This window comes from Acartia tonsa, chromosome 6, assembly GCF_053477335.1.
Source record: "Acartia tonsa isolate MP-2025a chromosome 6, ASM5347733v1, whole genome shotgun sequence".
Classification (NCBI taxonomy): Eukaryota; Metazoa; Arthropoda; class Copepoda; order Calanoida; family Acartiidae; genus Acartia; species Acartia tonsa.
This window is the reverse complement of record NC_137265.1, coordinates 37683915-37704257: the sequence shown is the minus strand read 5'-3', so window position 1 is coordinate 37704257 and position 20343 is coordinate 37683915. Positions and strand designations below refer to the sequence as shown.

Here is a 20343-nt window from a genome sequence, read left to right as displayed (position 1 = left end):
TAAATTTCCGTGAACTACTACCCAAAAGTAAACTTTTATCCTAAATAACCTATAATCTCAGATCAATACCTAGCCCACACAACACTGATTACGCGAAAGTGGCAAAACTTACCCCCCCCTTGATGTACTGTACATCCCCAATGATGATTAACAAAATTACCCCTTCTGTATATTACAATTAGTGGTTGAAACGTTTTGACACTCAACTTAATGAACCAACCAATCAAAATTTCAGAAAAGTACTCGAAATTGATGAGCCAACGAATAAGAAAATGCTATTATAAAACTTTGGGGGACCAGTGTGAAAACAGCCTAATCTAAAAGTCTTCCATACTGATATTAAAGAAGCCTGATACAGCAGCTATTGTTAACATTCTTAAGATCATTAATTATGACACGGTTCACGCCGGGTCTTGATCCTTTGATCCCTGACCATACCAATGCACTGTATGCCATAATAAAATACACCAGATAACTTTACTCACACAAGGGAGATAATCTAAAGATATATTCTCTGAATCAACCAATAGGATAATAGTTTAGAAACAACCCGGCCATAGTATTGGTTGAAATTGTGTACAGATTTTGGTGGGAAAGGGCATATATTGTTTATTTGGTTAATATAAGTTAGATATAAATAGTTGAATTCCTTAGGTTAAAGGTAGCCTACTAGAAAGGGGGGGGGGGGGGGTTTGATGCAACCATCTCGTAATCTGTGAGCAAATGGCACTTAGAATGCGAATTTCGATCTAAACTTTTGCATGAGTAATCCTTGGTAGGTCTATTTTCCCTAAATCGAACAAAAAGTTGGAAAAGTAACGGCTGGCGGCTCAGCCGTTTGGCCGTTTTTTTTGTGCCTATTTTCAGGGTAAATCCATCATCAATTAAGTAGGAATCAACTTTTTAAAACATATTCTTGGTTTAATTCATGTTAAATGATAGCAATAACCATTTTTAAAACTTCTAGTACCAACAGCTACCGTCTAGAACCGTTTGATAGCGTTTTGGAGTAGAAAAGAGTATTAAGTGGAGATAGGTTTCGTGACTAATTGGCAATATAGATATCCCAAAAATGACAAAACGGCTGAGCCGCCAGCCGTTACTTTTCCAACTTTTTGTTCGATTTAGGGAAAATAGACCTACCAAGGATTACTCATACAAAATTTCAGATGGAAATTCGAATTCTAAGTGCCATTTGCTCACTGATTACGAGATGGTTGCATTACCCCCCCCCCCCCTTAGATCCTCAAAATTTTTGTCGTCCTTTTACTTGAATGTAGAAAATAAACAAAAGAATTCCTCTTTTAGTTTGACGAATTTTGGGGTCAGATGGACCATCTATACGTATTTAGTCTCTTACTTACACAAAACTTTTACTTTTAGTGATCTTTTATTTTATTTAGTACTATCGCAACTTTCAAACAAAATAAAAAAAAATTAAGAACATAAAATAAGTACATGTACTTTCTATAATAACTAGCAGCTACGCACCTAGTCGATCTGTATTCAATTTATTGTGTTGACCAACCAACGTCAGCTGAAAATCACGTGTAGGTTTCGTGATTTTTTCCCGAATTTATAAGCTTTATTTGCACGGATGAAGAATAGCTTACCTGATATATTTTTACAAGGGCATCAGTCAGACCCTCATATATGTCATTCTTCACATCTGCCCCGATTATGCTGTTATACATAAACACCTTGTTCACGCATCTAAATAAAAAAGTTAGATCAATAATAATCATCATTGAGACAGAGAGGGAAAGGATATTGGGCTGTTTATTACACTAGTCACCAAGGTCTTATAACGTTTTATTATTCGTTGGATTAACAATATTGGGCACTCTTATTGAATATTGATTGATTGGTTCATTTAGTTGAGTGTCAAAACGTTACAACCACTAATTGTAACCTACAGAAGGGGTAATTTTGTGCATCATCTTTGGGGAAGTACATCAATTTATTGCCCATTGTCGCATTCCTTTAGATCCATATGATTTAGATCAAATGTATTGCATGTTAACTCCAGAACCTTAAAAGGATAAGACATTAGACAATAAATTGATAAGCATCCCCAATGATGATAAACAACATTACCCCTTTTTGTAAATTACAATTAATCGTTAGAAAGTTTTGACAATATTATTTTGCAACCAATTCAATACAAGCACCAAAAGTTTGAGATCCAACTTTGGGTACAAGTCTAATTTACAGTCTAACCCCCCCCCCCCCTCCTTTTTGTTAAAATTAAATCAACAAAAAAGAAGCGAAAATATTATAAAACTTGTTAGTTTGGACTGGTGAGAACGTTGTAGGCAAACAAAAATTTATTTATATGAATCATCATTGCATATGCAAAAGCATACTAGCTCGGATTAAAATCCCGCCCCGACAAAGGAGCTTCTCTTAAAAGCAAAATTGAATCTAACACGTACTAAAAAATTGCTAACATTAAGAAATATTCTCTTATATAGGAAAAAATAGTTAAAAGTTTGGATCCATTAAAAGTTTTTTTTCATGCTTAGTTGGGTAACTTATTGTAATGCTTACATAATGATTTACATATTATTTTTATCTTCCAAAAACGAAAAATTAATATAGAACTATTAATCAGCAATAACTGTAGATAATGGTCGATTGCAAGAAACATTCTTCCTATGTCTAACCCTGCGCGCATAACTAGTATTTCAATTTATTTCAAGGGATAAGACAATGGCCGATAAATTGATGCACATCCCAATGATACAAAAAATTCGCCCTTATGGAGATTGCAATTTAAGTTTGAAACGTTTGGACAGTGACACTCAACTTAATGAACCAACCAATTATAATTCCATCAAAGCCCCCAAATGTGTGGAAACTACGAATATGAAAACGTTATTATAAAACTTTGGGGACTAGTGTGATAAACAGCCCATGGTCCCCTTCCCTACCTGGCCCACTAGGATACTTAAAACGAAAGCGACTTAAACTAACCTGAGAATAGCATCTGTACAAAGAGTTGAGGTGGATTCAAGATTGAGAACTCGAGTTGCCTCAACCAATACAAAGTCTTTACCAAAGCTGAACAGGTTCTTCAAACTGAAAAAAAAAATCACATTAGCAGCACAACAAATATTAGATGAAAATCTATAAGGTATACTTTCCCAATAATACATCGAAACTGATCAATATCCACTGGATTAGATCTAGTTTTCAGCAATAAGGTAAAACACGTATAACAATTCTCTACGAATATCAAAATAAAATTCATAGAATTAATACTAACAGATAATCTTTATATAGATCCTGTATTAGTTTTAGGCTATTTTTCTAGCCCCTCACCGTCCTTTCGAATAGAGACCCACTAGATCTAAGGGAATAGCCGCTAGTTGACTTTACCAAATAGAGTCTAAATATAACTAGCTGTTTTTTTTTTAAATTTCTTGTGATCCAAGATAATTAATTCTTATTTCTAAAATTTCACGTTTATTGAAAGAGAAATTAATTAGAATTCAAAACAATAATAATTGTTTACGTCTCAAGTTAAAATCAAAATTAACTTAATTTAAAAAAAATCAATTATCTCGATCCAAAAAGGTTGTGAGATTAAGTTAAGCTGATTAAGTTCTCCAATTCAAGGAAGCTTTACATAGGTACCAGAATGGTTATAATTAAAATACCCATCAAAATGAAGTTATAATAATTATATTACCGCAGTTTTGTTAGACCCGGGGGGCCGAAGGTCCTGGCTACCTAAACTGGGGTTAATCTTATGATATATTTATTTTAATATTCGTGTAAAATTGTCTGTAATAATGTCGATGCTATACATGAATTATCAGTATGGCTGGGGGGTGAGGACCAGTTTTAATCCACCGGATATTGATCAGTTTTGTAACCTTGCTGAAAATGATATTCTAAACCTAGCTGGATGCAACATTTTGGTTGCCTCTGTGGTTTTAATGTTTCCTGAAAGCAGCGTCCTGCTTTGTTTATGATGTTTCTTCAACACTGCTAATAAAGATATTTTACCAAATAGAAATAAATTCACAGTTCTGCAACAATATTGTTAGGTTATAAGGTGTGTATTTTATTTGCATGATAGTTTAATAATATTAGCAGCTACAACCCAGTAACACATAACCCAGTACATGCAATATACATGTTGTACTGTAATGCTTCAATAAATTAAATTGCTCAATCGTTTCAGTTTAAGTGAGATATTAAAGAAGAACAAAAAATATTACCAGTAATATCGTAAATGAAATCAATAGACTAAAACTATTATTTTGAATGAGGCTTAATTGGTATTCTTCAGGTTAATACCCCTTTCAAAAAAACAAACATTTCATTTCCAATAAAAAAACGCTTTTTATAACCATTTTCTTATATCAACATTTAATTTGCTATTTTCTTGTTGTAGATTAAAAAATATTTTTAATGATTTATTGTGCATTTTTGAAAGAGCTCTTTTGTTTGCATTTAAACTGTAAAGGAAATGTATCCAAATTCCTTATGTGAATTTATATATATTTATGTGTGTGTGTGTGTGTATAAACATTAATCTAAACAAACAAAAGCCCTAGAACGGCCTAAACCAAATAAAGGAAAACAACAGATGGATAAATATAGTAAACTTAAAAATTATTTTGTATTTAACAATTTTTTTCAAGGCCAACATTGATTTCATAAAGGCAAAGTGTATCATTTTTTTTGCCTTTGGGTGGCAGAAAATTTAAGACTGGTTAAAAGTATCAACAATAACATACAGAAAATCTTGAAAATTTGGGGTGGAATCTGGGGCGGTTCCCTCAAAGTTCATAGTTGAGCAGATATATATAGTGATATTCATATTACTTCAGGTCAGGTAAGGTTATACATTGGGTAGAGGATAGCCCCACAGGGATAGGGAAATGAAGGTACCTATGTTTTTTTCAAAAAATAAGGTGGGGGGGGGGGGGGGGGGAGATTCGGTATTCGCTGAAAACTTTGATGGAAAAGCACCAAATCTTTCAATTTCCAGTTTTATTGTACAAGATTGTTAATCCATGAGTGGCGTCGCAAAAAGATTAGATTTGGTGAAAACACTTATTTGGAATGAAAAAAAAGATTATTGATCTTTCATGCACAGAAAGATTTTTAGTGCCAGACAGACAATATACCAGACATAGCCTTGTTTTAGAGTAGCTGTGCTCCTAATAAATCTCGCAAAATATGTAAATAATATTGGAGAATTTGAATATTTGCCTCAAATCAAATTCTTTTTTATACATTTCTTATTCATATTGTATTACTGTATGATACACTTTCCTATACAAAACTATATTTGTTTTTATTTAGATGTTGTAGGGGGGGGGCTTTTTATACCAAGTGTACTATGTCTATACTATCTAGGGCTCTATGTTCGCATATGAAGGAAAAGCTACAAAAATTTGATTAAAACCAACCAAAGACTTTATTTTTAAAATAAAATAGCCATAAACCATCTTGAAATCAATCGGTAGCTACAAACAAAAACCTTACTACTTTATATAAAAAGATATTAATTTTTTGGTGTAATGTTTAATAGTAATGTTAACAACTGATAACAAAAACGAATTTTGAAATTGTCTTTTGATACATCAATTAAGTGTAGCATTTTATAAAACCAACCCTTTGTACAACCTTTAACTATACTAATGAATATAGTCTATAGCATTTCCATCAACTACTTATAACAAATTAAACTAAAAATAGAGCCAATTTCCCAAATAGGTATCCGACAAAAAGCGGGCCTAAATAAACAGTGTTTAAAAAAGAAAGGATGATAAAACATTCATTTTTTGAATTTGGCAATAAAATCAACCAATCATATGTCTCCGTATTAAAATACTCGAATATTATTGGTCGTCTTTTAACAAAGGAGACACATGATTGGTTAATTCTAGCGGCAAATCACCAATTCTGAAATTCAAAGCTGCATCACCTTAGGAAAATGCCAATATGTGTAGCATTTATGCATCAGGTTTTAATTTAAATAAATTCAATATTCACAATCTCAAATTCTGTTTCACTGTTATGTTCATGTTTACCCGTAAATTAAGCATGGCAGCTAAATAAACAGATACAATATGTACATGGGGCGGGGACCCTGTGCCGACCTTCAATTGGGTGTTTGAATATCCGCCAATAGCTTCGAAAAAGGAAAAAAAGAAATTTGCTAGCAGACGAAAAGGTCCCCACATCTGGAAGTTGTCTTGGTTATGCATCTGTACTTATACACTACTTATTACCATTTTAACCATTTCAAGATCCCATAGTAAATATGTTTTTTTTATCTTAGACTTAAATTTAACAATGCTTTCACTGAAACCTAATATAGGACCACGGAACCAGCTGTACCTAACTTCTGAATTAATTCGAAAAAAATATTTGGTAATTACAGCTGTTTTATAGTGTTTTTGAGCATCGCAGTGAAGACGACCTTTGCACATGCCCACAAAAATATTATTTTAAATTTATTTCGCTTATTGGCTCCCTATAGACTTTTCTCCTACTTTTTTTTATTAAAAAAAATTCTAGCTCCATGGGGGAGTATGCTCCAAACCTGTAGACCTCTTATATAATTCACTTAACCTTGCCTAAAATAGTAACCCATTTTAATAACCATCTTAAATAAGCATTGGCTGTTAAAAAACCTCTGCATATGAATATAATTGTTTCAAACATTCTTAGATTAAAGGTTAAACTATTTGTTTAAAGTAGAGAACTAAATATCTGCAATGTTGTGCGAATATAAATTTGCATATAACAATCTGCACACAATTGCAAACTGTTGTTGGCTTTTACTATTTAATGCAGAAATTCACGGATGGGCAAAAAAATTAAAGTAAATATTTTTTATGGTTGTATTAACTAGATTATGTCCGTCCGTTTGTCACTACGTCACAACAAATGTATCTGAGATTTGTAGCAGTTATCGATAATTTGGCAGTGAATGGATCCAAAAACATTCGCAATTCATTACACATTAGCAAGCAGAGTTAGGCCTTCAGACCCGATTAATATCCGCTGGATTAAAATCGGTTCTCATGGATAACTATTAAAGGCTTTAACCCTGTTGCTTATCACTAAGTAGTAAGTACATGTCTTTACTGTTTACTATTTGTTTGTTGCCACACTAAATATGTATTTCTACAGTATATTCATACATATAGTTTATTTTGAACTAACGGCTATGCCCCTAGAGGTGGCTTTAAAATGTTTTTAATGCCAGTGAAGTCCTCTAGCGGCACTAAGGGAAAGGTAGGTTTCCGTCAAGGTGTGAGTTTTAAGGCCTTAAAAATAGGAGTGGAACAATAATATTTACTAAATATGTGTATTCCTTAGGTTTTGAGAAAAACTGTAGACAAAAAAAATTTTAAGTTAAAACATTATTTGATTGTCCATGGTAATTCTATGTATTATATGTTAAAATTATTTTTTTTGTCAGCTTGACATTAGCAAAGCTTTCGGTGAAATTTTCAGGTTTCATTAACTTATACCTAAATTTTTTTGTCTATAGTTCTTTTCAATAAGGAATACACATATTTAGTGAATATGATCGTTCTTCTACTGTTTTCAAGCCTTAAAACTCACACCTTTACGGAATTTTAGCACAATCTACCTCCCTACCTCCCTTTCTTATATTTCTTTTACCCCCCCTCCAAAAACGCCTGTAATGGCGTTGCTACAAAAGACCTACTCTACAAAAGACCTACCCCTACAAAAGACCTACTTGTCGGTTCTACAAAAGACCAACGCCTACAAAAGACCTACTCTACAAAAGACCAACGCCTACAAAAGACCTATTCTACAAAAAATCGTAATGCTAGAAGGTCATGGCCGCAGAGCTCGGCCCCCTGGCCTGCCTAGCCACGGGCGCTCGGCCCCCTTGCCTAAAACCTAACCTAACCTAACCTAACTTAACTTATATGTAATAATGTATGAATGTTTATCGTACATTAACTTAATTATATTTTAGAATTTCGTTGATTTACAAATAGTGGTTGGTAGATTTTTTTCAAATTTTAATATTTTTTTTACAATATTTAGGTAAGGTTAGGTTAGGTTATAGGCAAGGGGGCCGAGCGCCCGCGGCTAGGCAGGCCAGGGGGCCGAGCGCTGCGGCCATGTATTGATTATGTATTACTTTATTAATAAATTTGATGTTTATATAACAATATATATTCGTAGGTCTTTTGTAGAGTAGGTCTTATGTAGGGGTAGGTATTTTGTAGAGTAGGTCTTATGTAGGGATAGGTCTTTTGTAGAGTAGACCTTTTGTAGGGGTAGGTCTTTTGTAGAGTAGGTCTTTTGTAGCAACACCATAAACCTTACCTCTACCTAATGAGAAGCAACATTGTAAAGGAGAAACATATTGGTCCAGAGGTTAGAATATATTGAGGAAAAACAAGAACCAACCTGTTGCCAATCCTCTCGATGAAGTTGAATATTGTCACGTAGCTGAGGTCATCATCCGTCTGCTTCAGGTTCTCGATAATATTGTCGAAGACGGCTTTGAAGTCCGGAAGGCGCATGATCATACCAACAGACAGGAAGGATTCGATGATTTCGGACTCTGCCGCATTCACCTTAAAAATAATATTTTTGTTGTCAACATGTAAGCATTAGTTGGGTTTTCGGAACCCAAGTGGAACCAACTTTTGTCCTCCTTATGAAGGTCCACCCTATAAAAAGGAGGGGCCACCCCATAGAGAAAATAATAAAAGAGAGGAATCGAGGTATTTGAAGGGCTAAAATAGGCAAAGGGCCTAGAGGCCTATTTTGAGCAATTGCCGCGCTGAATTTTTAATGTTATTTCACCACTTTTCAAAATGGGAATATCTTAAAATTAAATGTAATTTCAAGACAATTATAGTTGCTGTTTGAAGCTTACATCTGATTTTTATAGGATGATATAGAAATATTTTGAATTAGCATCCATTCTGATGAAACCTGACGAAAGAATATAAAATTATCATTATTAATTTTTCATGACTTTGCTACTGACTTTAATCATAACACTCATTATTAGCTTATAAGATTTATATTGCAGTCTATCTAACTTTTATTTCTTAATAAATAAACGTTTTTACAAATTTAATATGAACATTTGATTGTAAATTATAATAATCAGTTTTTCAGTGCCATCTAGCTTTGGATATAGAACTAGAATATCAAAGCGTTCATCAATTTTTATTTTGCCTGTATTTTTCTTGTTTTGGATTTTTGTCACTAAAGGGCCAAACCCTGAGGGGTAAATAACATCACTTGAAAATGTTAAAAATATTGTAAAAACGAGTATTGTCTTATAAAGAACATAGATAGCATTACAGATTATTCACTTATTTAGATTATTCAGTTATGAAATTTTTTATTTAATATTTAGCCTTAGTTTTAATGTATGTCTTTGAAGTAGACAACTGGCGAACCTGGTGGCTGAGAGCTGAACTATTAATTTTTTATTAGTAAACATTTTAAGTTTTATCATGTTAATTAGATTTAAATATTACATTTAGGCTAATTTGAAAAAAAATAAATTTTTGATCATAAAAGGTGAACCCTCCTATTTTTAAACTAGGTGAAACATACTTTTCTGCTGCACTAAGACCGCCCACGGATGTTTGTTTTTTAAGATTCTAAATCAAATTGTATTTAAAATATTTTCTTTAATTTTTTTTAAAAACATAATAAATTACAGAAAAATAATAATAATTAATAAGAAATTTTTTTTTATTTTTTTAAACATTATAGAATAGGTTATGATTAAGATAAATAGCAGACAAATTATTTTACTAGGGGGGAAGTAATATTTTACAATGAAATTGGGGTGAGTATTCATTCTCTTATCCTTTTTCCTTATGGGCCACCCAAATTTTCTTTTGCAACACTTAAATGAAGGAATATAAGAGGATATATGACCAAAAGAAGGAGAGGCGGAACTGAGGAGTTGATAAGTACTGTATGTACCTTACAATTTATGCATGTAAGGTTGTCAATTAAATTGACACAGAAGAGTTATAATCTCATTTTTTATCCTTATAAATATGATCTCACTAACCGCTCTATATGGTTCTTCTTTTTAGTGAAGCTTCTTATATGTCTAGGGAAGTTTCATAACTATTTACCCCCTCAAGAAAAATAGTCAATGGATTATCACCCCCCACCCCCAATTTTTTTTCTACTTTTACTTTTTAAATTGTAATTGAAAGGGGAGGTCGACTTCAACCCCTCTTAGGTGTCCCTAAGCCTCTAGGGGGCGTAAACGTTATATCTATAGTAAAATGTTCAAAGGAAAACAATTTTATCTACTATTATTAGTTATTGGTGCGCTACTTTTTGTTAGAAATCAATGCCCACCTGATCTGAAGGTTCGTGCTCCTGCCTGTAGGACAACGCTTTGCTGTAGAACTTGACAACTTGTCTGTCCATGGCCTTCAATTTCACGCGGTCCAACCTTTTGCTGACCAATCCCACCAAACCTGTTAAAAATTATAAATGAATATATATAGAAACCTAGATGATCATTCTAAACTTGAACCAATAGAAAATCATTATTTTTTTTATTTCATCCATTTTTCGGGATGAGCGGGAAATTTCTTTTTTTAAGCTGGTCAGATTATTGTGTCTGATTGGCCATCTAGGGTAATAAATATATCGGTAACGAATTTCTAATTTTTAATATTAGTGAAGAGATTATTTTGTACCTATTTGAAAACTAAGATTTTTTTTTTTTTTGGGGGGGGGGGAGGTAACAACTAATGTAAACCTGAGAGCGATAGAAAAATTTTTTTGAATCAAATTCTTTTTCCAATGAAATAATCTTTATTTTTCTCGTATTCATTCGAATCCGGTGGATAGGAACCGGTTCTCATCAATACGAAAAAACTATGTCTAGCATCGTATTATAAACCGCTTTCTACGAATATAAAAATGTACAATCATAACATTAAAACCATTTTTTAGCCCGTGCCTTTGGCACCTCGGGGCTAAAAAAACTGGTTTTAATCTAATAATTGTACATTCTATATCCGCGGAAAGCCGTTTATAATACGATATAAGAAACTAGCGGCTACGCCCCTAGAGGCCTCTAGTGGCACTTTAAATGTTTTTGTTTGATAAAGTCTCTACTATAATTTTTTACGTACGATACCTCTTCATTTGACGTTGAAGTCTCCTAAACGTTTTTTAAAATTTCGATTTTTTTGTCATTTCTCTTGAGAGGGTGGTGGTACCCTCCCCCAAAATAGTTAAAAACCTTCCCGGGACTTATGAGAAGCTACCCTGTTAAGGAGAACCCGATCGGTTCAGCGGTTAGCGAGATCCTTCGGTACACACAGACAGACAGACACACAGACAGACACACAGACAGACAAACATCCTGTTACTTTAGTATAAGGATAACTATTCCAGAATACGACCATTGTTTTGTTTTATATTTAATCTTATATGGAATATTGGCGGCTTCGCCCCAGGCCTCTAGGGGCTTTTTTTCCCCAAGAGGTTTTATCAAACTAATATTTCGTGTTTTAGATTTTAAAGAAAATAAATTTTTTTTTTTTTTTTTTTTTTTTGGGGGGGGGGGTTATGGGTTTCCCACCCCCAAGAAAATAGTTATAAACCTTCCCGGAACCTATGAGAAGCTACCCTGTAAAGAAGAACCCGATCGGTTCAGCGGTTAGCGAGATCCTTCGCTACAAACAAACAGACAGACATCGTTCTACTTTATATTATAGATATCTCCTAGCTACATAATATAATATATTCGAATATGTGTTTCAGAGAATAAATATTCAAACATTTAGATAATCTTGTTTAATACAATACTTTAATAAAAAAAACATTCTTTTATTTTTATTACCTTTGTTTCGTGGAAAGTATTTAAAATAACGATACGAATTTTTCTTTTTAGTAGCGAAGCTACTCTGATTCAAATCAAATTATCTATATTTCAAAATACTAATCCTAAAGATTTCGTGATTTTTATGTTTTTTTTGTATATAAACAAATATCTCACTGTCGGTTTGTCCATCTATGATTTTTATGTGCTTCGATAATTATGGATCTTATCATCCTTGTTTAACAATACAAGTAAAATAAATGTAGAAAATTAATAAACAGTTAAAAGTTATGACTGCCCTTTTCAATCATACAATATTGAGAAGCTGAACTAATTTAAGACAAGTATGACAACATCTATAAGTAACGAAGACAAAAATTAATATTTTTAGAGTAAGTTCTTTTGTAAAATTATGGTTGGTTGGTTTAACAAGGATTAGACCAGTATTTAATCTACAACAGGGTTAATTTTTTACCAACAGACTAGCGGACAGACTAAGTTATACACTGAATGCCATTGAGAAAAGCAGACAATCCGTACCCTTTCCTACAGACAGACGGACATTTCGAATTATAGAGGAGCTCAGTTACTTAAAAAGATGAATTGGACCTATTAAGTTTCTAACAACACATCCTTGAAAACTACTTAACAAAGAATTAGCAAATTTTGAAGAGATAAAATTTTGCATTAGTGTAAATTAGTGCAAGGGGAAAAAGTTACTGGAATGCAGAATATTTAGCAATATTGTAATACCTCACTTTGACCCACCTCCCATTTAGTGTCTTTAAAGTTCGAAATCATTAAATAAAAGTAACAGGATGTCTGTAGCGAAGAATCTCGCTAACCGCATAATCAACATGGTTCTCCTCTGCCATGAAGCTTCTTATTAATCTAGGGAAGATTTAAACTATTTTTGAGATGGTACATAAACCATCCCAAATCATAAGAATGGGAATATGAAGTATATGTTTTGTGCAAAGGTGGCTGATGATCATTAGCAATATTTAAATAAGGTTCAATTTTTAATGACCACCGTTTTATACAATTTATGGTAATAAAATAGAAAACAATTATAATGTCATTAATGTCGAAATTTGGATATAATTTACCTATTTGTTAGAAAGTTGCCTCACATTTTTATTTATTTAGTTAGCGGCTTAGATTAAACAAATGTTCAAGATATATATTTTAAATTGTAAAATCATACTACAATGAACCCTCCCTCCCCCTGGTGACGCCTATTGGAAGATGCTAGTATGCATGAAAAACTGGTACATAAATTGCAAAACTAAAAATGCATTTTAATTCAGGGAGGGAGAGATAACTGTTGGATAAATTAGGCTACAGCTCTTTATTACACCTAATAATTACAGGCAAACAGAGAATGAAATATTGTAGGAAATTTTTTTTGTCATTTGCCTATCCATATACCCCTGCTTTATTCCCATTTCTTACAACTTTAGTATGGGAATTTTATTAATAAAATGCCTAAACTGAGAACTGAAAAGGCCTTTTACAAATGTTTTGCTTTTCACTAGTGATGCGAATCCGAATCCGGAATCCGCCCAATTTTCGGCCAATTTTGGAATCCGAATCCGAATCCGGAATCCGTTTTTTATAGCGGATTCCGGATTCTAAATTGGTAGGCTAAAATTACCGTCTTGAGTTTTTTCTTACAACTCCCTCTTTTTGAAAGCAAAGATCACCCCCCCCCTCCCCCAACACACCACCTTCCCCCCCCCCATTTCTTCCCACATAAACAACGTTGATATACCAGCTAATAGCACAGAGTTCTCATTGTCACGCCAGCGATCACGTGATGAACTATTCAATTCCAAGACCTCAGATTGGACAGCCAACGATCACGTGATGAAGTGTAATCCACTCAACATCAACAAACCCTCTAATTGGCTGTACAGTGATCACGTGACATAAAAATATACACACTCTCATTGTCAGGCCAGCGATCGAGTGATGAGCTATTCAATTCCAAGACCTCAGATTGGACAGCCAATGATCACGTGATGAAGTGTAATCCACTCAACATCAACTAAACCCTCTAATTGGCTGTACAGTGATCACATGACATAAAAATATACTCACTCCCGTTAGAAAATACTGCTAGAATCCGGAATCCGAATCCGGAATCCGTCAAAAATAAGAATCCGGAATCCGCAAGAATCCGTCACTTTTTTTGACGGATTCCGAAGGAATCCGGAATCCGAATCCGGCCCAAAACTTCGACGGATTCGCATCCCTACTTTTCACAGAAGGAAAAGAATTCATATGTTGTACAAGGATGACAGCATTCACAAAAAGGGGAGCTCGTTAGAATCAAACAATTTGACAAAATAATACCGTATTTGACAAAAGTTACTGAATAAATATTTTTCCAGTATGGCTTCAAAACTGATAAATATCGTTCCACTGGATTAGAAACGGTTCTAAGCCATACTCAAAAATAATGTATAGCATTGTATAAAAGACAATTCTCACAAATAATAAAATAAAAACATAAAATTAATACGAGTTTTGTTAGCAATGCCCTCGTTGCTATCAAAACTCGCTTTAATCTTTAAATTGTATTGTTCATTACCTGAAAGTTTAGCCACAGTGGCTGGCTCCTGCCAGACCTCTAACAACATCTTATTGGCCTTCTCCAGCACAATGTGAGGCGCCAGATGCTTCACCAGGCTGTTCCACAGCACCCTGGCCCTCTGGGCGGCCAGGTTGTGCGAGTACAGACGGCATGTTATCAAAACAATCTGCTCCACGTACGGATTGATAAAGCCTTCAAATTTCTCCACCAATTTCTCGAGGGCAAGTAGCAGGCTGATGTACAACAACTTTTCATACTAAAAAAAACATTTTTTATTTTTACTAATTTTTAGCAAATGCATCCTATGAAAGATTGTAAAAATTTGGGGAATCATTGGTGTATACATTGATTTATCTACCATTGTCCTATCCCCTACTTTTAACATTAGGTTATATGAATTAATCTTTCACTAAATCTTGTAAAAGTTTTAACTTTAGCGGCTTATAGATGTATTGGGAGACAGGAGGTTCGAAATCCGGCTAATTTTTGGACCCAGATTGTTAATTTTCATGACTTTTGTAGCAATTAATTTTTTTTTATTTAAAAAAGACCTTTAAAAATATTGCTAGAATCCGCAATCCACAATCCGAAAATACGCAATCCGCCAAAAAACAAGAATCCCCATTTATTAAGCGGATTTTTGTATGAATCCGAATCTGACGGATTGCCAACTGTAATTTTAATAATCTAATGTCCTTTTCCCTGGATAACAATATAAACACGTACACACGCATTATACATAAAACCAGACATAGCATAATGGCCTAACTTCTACTCAGGGAGGAAGGATACATTGGACTGTAAATACTATTAGTACCTTAAGTTCTATAATCACGCTTTCCTAAACGATAGCCCAAAAACTTTGGGTACTTCTATTGAATTTAGATTAGTTGGTTAAAAACTAACAGTGTCTTTACTTTTCAACCAATAATTTTAATCTACAGAAAAGATAATTTTGTTTCTCATAATTTTGGATGTGTATCAAATAATTTTCTATTGTCTTATCCCTCAAGATCTCTGATTTCTACAATAATTTACAAGTTAGAATTTCTAATACGTGTCGTAGTTTTAAAGAGTAATTTTGTAAGAATGGTTAAGATTTTAAGCTGTACTATTTAAATTGGGTGTCTGTCAAATTGCGTAAAACTTATTTTTTGAATTGTAGATAAAAATTGCTTTTCTAGCTTACAAAAATAAGAAAATTACAGCCGTTTAAAATTTTTAAATAAAAAAGGACCTAAAAACAAAGGTTGTTAAATGAAAGGGTGAAGGAAGCGAAAAATGACTTGGACTCACTTATAGTAGGAAATGCATAATCAAACAGGGTACTTGCACACAAATATTTTTAGCCCACTAGCTCGAATAGGAGCTGAGATAACACCCCCCCCCCCTCTCCAGACCGACCGATAAATGTGCGGCAAGGGGCCCGACTGTTAAGGGTTAATTATGACCATTTCAGATATATATTATTCAGCGCAATTGACTTAACAGTAACACACAACTTAACGGAAATACGCAAAAAATGACGCCCTTATAATAATATTGAAATATTTTCTGTTCACACCTCTGTTTACAAGAATTTCTTCCCATGTTATTTAGGCAAAATTTGGATAATAAACCAAAAAAGAGAATTATTACTCTATGGAAAAGGCATAAATTCTAGTTTAAAGTGTGAGTTACAATTAGTATTCCAAAATCATACAATCTTTATTCTCACTATGAATATCAACCTTTATACAACAAAAATCTTTTTAGTAGGTGTGTAAAAGACCGTTTAGTAGGTATTGTAATCCAATAGGCCGAATATGTACCAGGTATCTAAAGAGATAAGACAATGGCCGATAAATTGATGTACATTCCCAATGATGACACCTACACAAAATTACCCCCCCGCAGTAAAGTAAAAAAATGTGGTTCAAACGTTTGAACGCTCAACTCAATAAACCAACCAATCAAAACTCACTAAAGTCCCCAAAGTTTTAAAGCCGATGAATAAGAAAATGTTATTCTAAAACTTTAAGGTCTAGTGTAATATACAGCCTCACAAACCCCTCTCAAGAACAGTTATTTATCGCATCGTATTATAGACAGATTTCCGCGGATATTAAAAAAAATAATATCCCCAAGGGACAAAGGCCTGGGCTAACAAAACTTTTATTTTATGATTTTATTTTAATATTTGTGGAAAATTGTATGTAATACGATGCTATACGTAATTTTTATAGTATGGCTGAGAACCTGCTCTAATCTAGCGGATATTAACCGGTTTCGAAGTCATACTGGCAACAAAGATGTTTACCTTTTCTTCAACATGTTGTGTGGGAAGTTTATCCAACGATGCTATGACCCATTCTACTATCGTGACAATATTTTGTAAACCTGAAATAGATCATATTTAAACACAATTTTAAACATCATTTTTAGGTTTTATGGAAAAATAGGCAAATTTTTATAGGTTTTATAGGAACGAGATATTTTGAAAATGACAAACATTCCTGATTCAACTCCCCAAGGCCTATTCAAGGAGCACCATGAAGCCATAGGTCTGATGCAATAATTTTGTTTTACAATAGTTGGTTATAAAAAAGAACCTACCATTAACACCAGTGGTGAGGGCAATATCCGTCAGGGTTAGTATGGCAGCACCAAGCACCTTCGGATCGGACAGGGTCGCCAGAAATTTGGGGTTCAAGGTTGCCATAGCAGTGTTCAACAGGCTGTAATCTTTCACATGTCTGAACGAAAATTCTGAGATAGTATCATAACAGAATATTATAATTTCAAGGGATCTTATGGGATAAAACAATAAATCTAAGATAAATTGATGTACAGCAAACAAAATTATCCCATTTTAAAGTTACGCAATTCTTGTGAATATTTAGTCAATTACACGTTTTTAAAAGAAAGAACTCTTATTTCTTAAAATTATAATTTTAAAGGGTGAAAGGCCAGCTTATACCAACAACAAAATTCATTTTAAAAAATCACGAAATCTATACGTAATTTCTGATGTCGTTGTGGGTTCCACACATAGTAGAATTGGCGGCCTCCCCCCCCCCCCATATTATTTAGATTTGTTTAATATACCTGCTAGATCTGCCCTTTAATCAAATTTAAAATGATAATCATATGGCTAATCTCTTTGACAACCTTTGAGTAACTAAAAGAGTACTTACTTGGCAACCTGTCGTAAGGACAGGAAGGCTGTTGTTTGATTTTCAGCGCTGGTCTCCTTGACCGCCAAGTCTAGCAGAGCACGTGTGAGGAGGGCGGCATCATCGGCAAGGTCAATATCTTCATCTATAACGTCCATCTTGCTGCATACAATCTCCATGGCATTGCGTCTAGATCATTGGAATTGTTACGATGTTACATATTGTTTGCATATGTGCTATTGACAAAATAAAGTTCAATATTGAGCAGTAATAAGACTAAACAAATTGATGCAGATTACATTAGTTGACCCTCCTCTTTTAATATTTTTTGGGAGACGGGGCCTCATTCTATGCGTCATTTCATTGGGATGGTGGACATGCTCTACTCCAAAATATTTATAAACCTTCCCTAGGGCTATAAAAAGCTTATTGATAAAAAAAGAGAACCATTTCGGTTCGGCGAATAGGCTTTAGCAAAATTTTCACTAAACACAGAGACAGACAATCATCCTGTTACTTTTATCTAATCATCTCGAGACGGACACGTCCTAAATTATAATATGAAAAATAATATATTACCTCAGAGCAGCATCTTCGCTGGCGAGAAGTTCAGTAACCAGGGAGATGTACATTTTGTATGGTAGAAGTGACAGGCAACATTGCACACATTTGTCACACTAAAAACAACAGATCTATAGCATAGATGTATATACGGACAACTACCTTCATTTCCTTTTCAAAGACCTCTTTCGTCTGCTTTAAAATTATTTTCTGCTACTTGGCTGTGTTAATATAAGCGACACCATTGCATTAGTTGATTTTCATTGACCAAATAGAAAGTAGGTTGCACAAGGTGGTTGCGATGGGGAGATACAGTTATTTAACCCTTTCTCCCTCTAGTGTTTTACTCTAATCTAAAAACAATTCATTTTAGTCCGGGTTTTAATTTATAAAGTCAATAAAATGAAGTAAAATAGTGCTCTTTTGATAATTCCCTCAAACAAATTAAGATTTTGTCTAACAGCCCATCTGGAGTAAAAATCCCTTGTCCTTTGTTACTTACCTGTTCTAAGATGTCACTTTTAAGCTTTTCTGGAGTAGACGCAGGCAGGTCGGAGAAACTTTTCAATGTCATCATGGAGGCTTCTAACATAAGGTAGAGCAGATCCTATAAAAAAATATTTTTTTTTATAATTTTCTTGTATGAACTATAGATATATTTTTACCTCCATTTTTGATGATTATTAATATTATTTTCTTCTGGGAGGGAGCATAGGTTACGAAAATTGGTTGGGAAGGTTCTCCTGAATACCAATGAAACCAAAATTGGGGGGGGGGGGGGGGGGGGTAGAAACTCTTTTTCTTTGTTCCATAACAAAACCCTGCGGGGTTACCCTGTACAAGTACAATAAAGGTAGTAAGACAAGTGAGGTAATGTCTGATTGAGCCAATAGGCGAATCCCATCGGAACCTACATTAAATCTCATTGGTTGAAATTGTGTACATATTCATTACGAACGAATGTTTTTTTTCTTCATTTCATTCATAGATAAAAGTCAGCTGTAAACAATATCATTTCTTAATACAAAGCTTTACTGAATCAAACTTACTTGCTCAAAAATTTCGTCATAAATGAGAAAGCTTCAAACAGAGGTGGATTCTTTAAAAAAAATAGGCTCACTACTCGGTGGTGAGGCAAAATTATTTTTGTGAAAAATCCTCAAAAAGCGCATAAATAATTTGCAAAGTTTAATAAAATCATAAAAGGGTTATTTACATATTATTTTGTTTAATTTTTGTAGATTTTTAATAAGCTTTTGGATGATTTTTCACAAAAGTAATTTTGCCTCATCATCGAGTAGCGAGTCTATTTTTTAAAAAAAATCCACCTCAGCTTGAGTCGAAAGTAAACAATACTGCTAATAATGTTCTCTGCTAATCGTCTGCTAATAATGTTTTTTTTTTAAGATTTGACGAAAAATCGGGTCAGAAGCGTAATCTAGATATAGTATGTCTATTCCCTGTACTTAATATATTCTACTCCTTCCCTTTTTTCATTTTATTACAAAATAAGGATAGAGTTTAATTTAAAGTCAAGAAAACAAAACATTATAATAACCGGTTCTACCCCCTTCCTTATTCTCTTCCCCACTTTCAGGTTGGGGGGGGGGGGGGGGGGGGTGACGCAAATTTCAAAATAAGAAAAGAAGGTAATTTCTGTGCTCAAATAAGCACTTTGAGGAAAACCACAGGTAATAACAACGACAATCCCCCACTACATATTCATTCATTTGGGTGATATGAAAAAATCCGGCAAACCTTAATTTGTTCCTGGTTTGTCAGCAGTTCCCTTCCGACTCTGGAGCACAGTTCTGTGCTGGAACCCAGCTTCGCTGCCAATATCAATCCACTAAAATAATATCATCCGTTTAAAAATCTAGTAAACTGTAAAATTACTACTATCCATAACACTCTAACGTCGGGTACAGTAACCAAGAATAACTAACGGGGACCAATATCTCCTTTTCTGTCATATTTAGTTAAGCAACACCCAATAAAACGATCAAAATTTGATTGTAAGACCTTTGTCGGAAAGTTCTAACTGTGTAGGGCATTGAAACGCACCTGTTTTGAGCCGTGGTATTCCCACTACTCTTAACTATGTCACGGACCTGACATAACAGTAGCAGGTCCATTTTAAACGTCATTGTAATTATCTTAAGTTATTAGTCTTTTCTTCTTACTAA

General features: G+C 33.8%; 1 protein-coding gene across 1 annotated transcript in view; it reads right to left on the bottom strand.

Moving 5' to 3' along the window:
- l(2)k09022 (HEAT repeat containing 1 homolog l(2)k09022) overlaps positions 1–20343 on the bottom strand; it is a 46040-nt gene that overhangs the window by 8199 nt on the left and 17498 nt on the right. The window contains exons 24-34 of the mRNA XM_080164734.1: positions 19916–20006; positions 18660–18764; positions 18176–18273; positions 17618–17785; positions 17037–17176; positions 16741–16820; positions 14439–14697; positions 10363–10484; positions 8425–8594; positions 2977–3081; positions 1614–1713 (exon numbers count right to left, since the gene is read on the bottom strand). Coding sequence (XP_080020860.1) covers positions 1614–1713; positions 2977–3081; positions 8425–8594; positions 10363–10484; positions 14439–14697; positions 16741–16820; positions 17037–17176; positions 17618–17785; positions 18176–18273; positions 18660–18764; positions 19916–20006 — 1438 coding nt within the window. The remainder of the gene's footprint in view (positions 1–1613; positions 1714–2976; positions 3082–8424; positions 8595–10362; positions 10485–14438; positions 14698–16740; positions 16821–17036; positions 17177–17617; positions 17786–18175; positions 18274–18659; positions 18765–19915; positions 20007–20343) is intronic.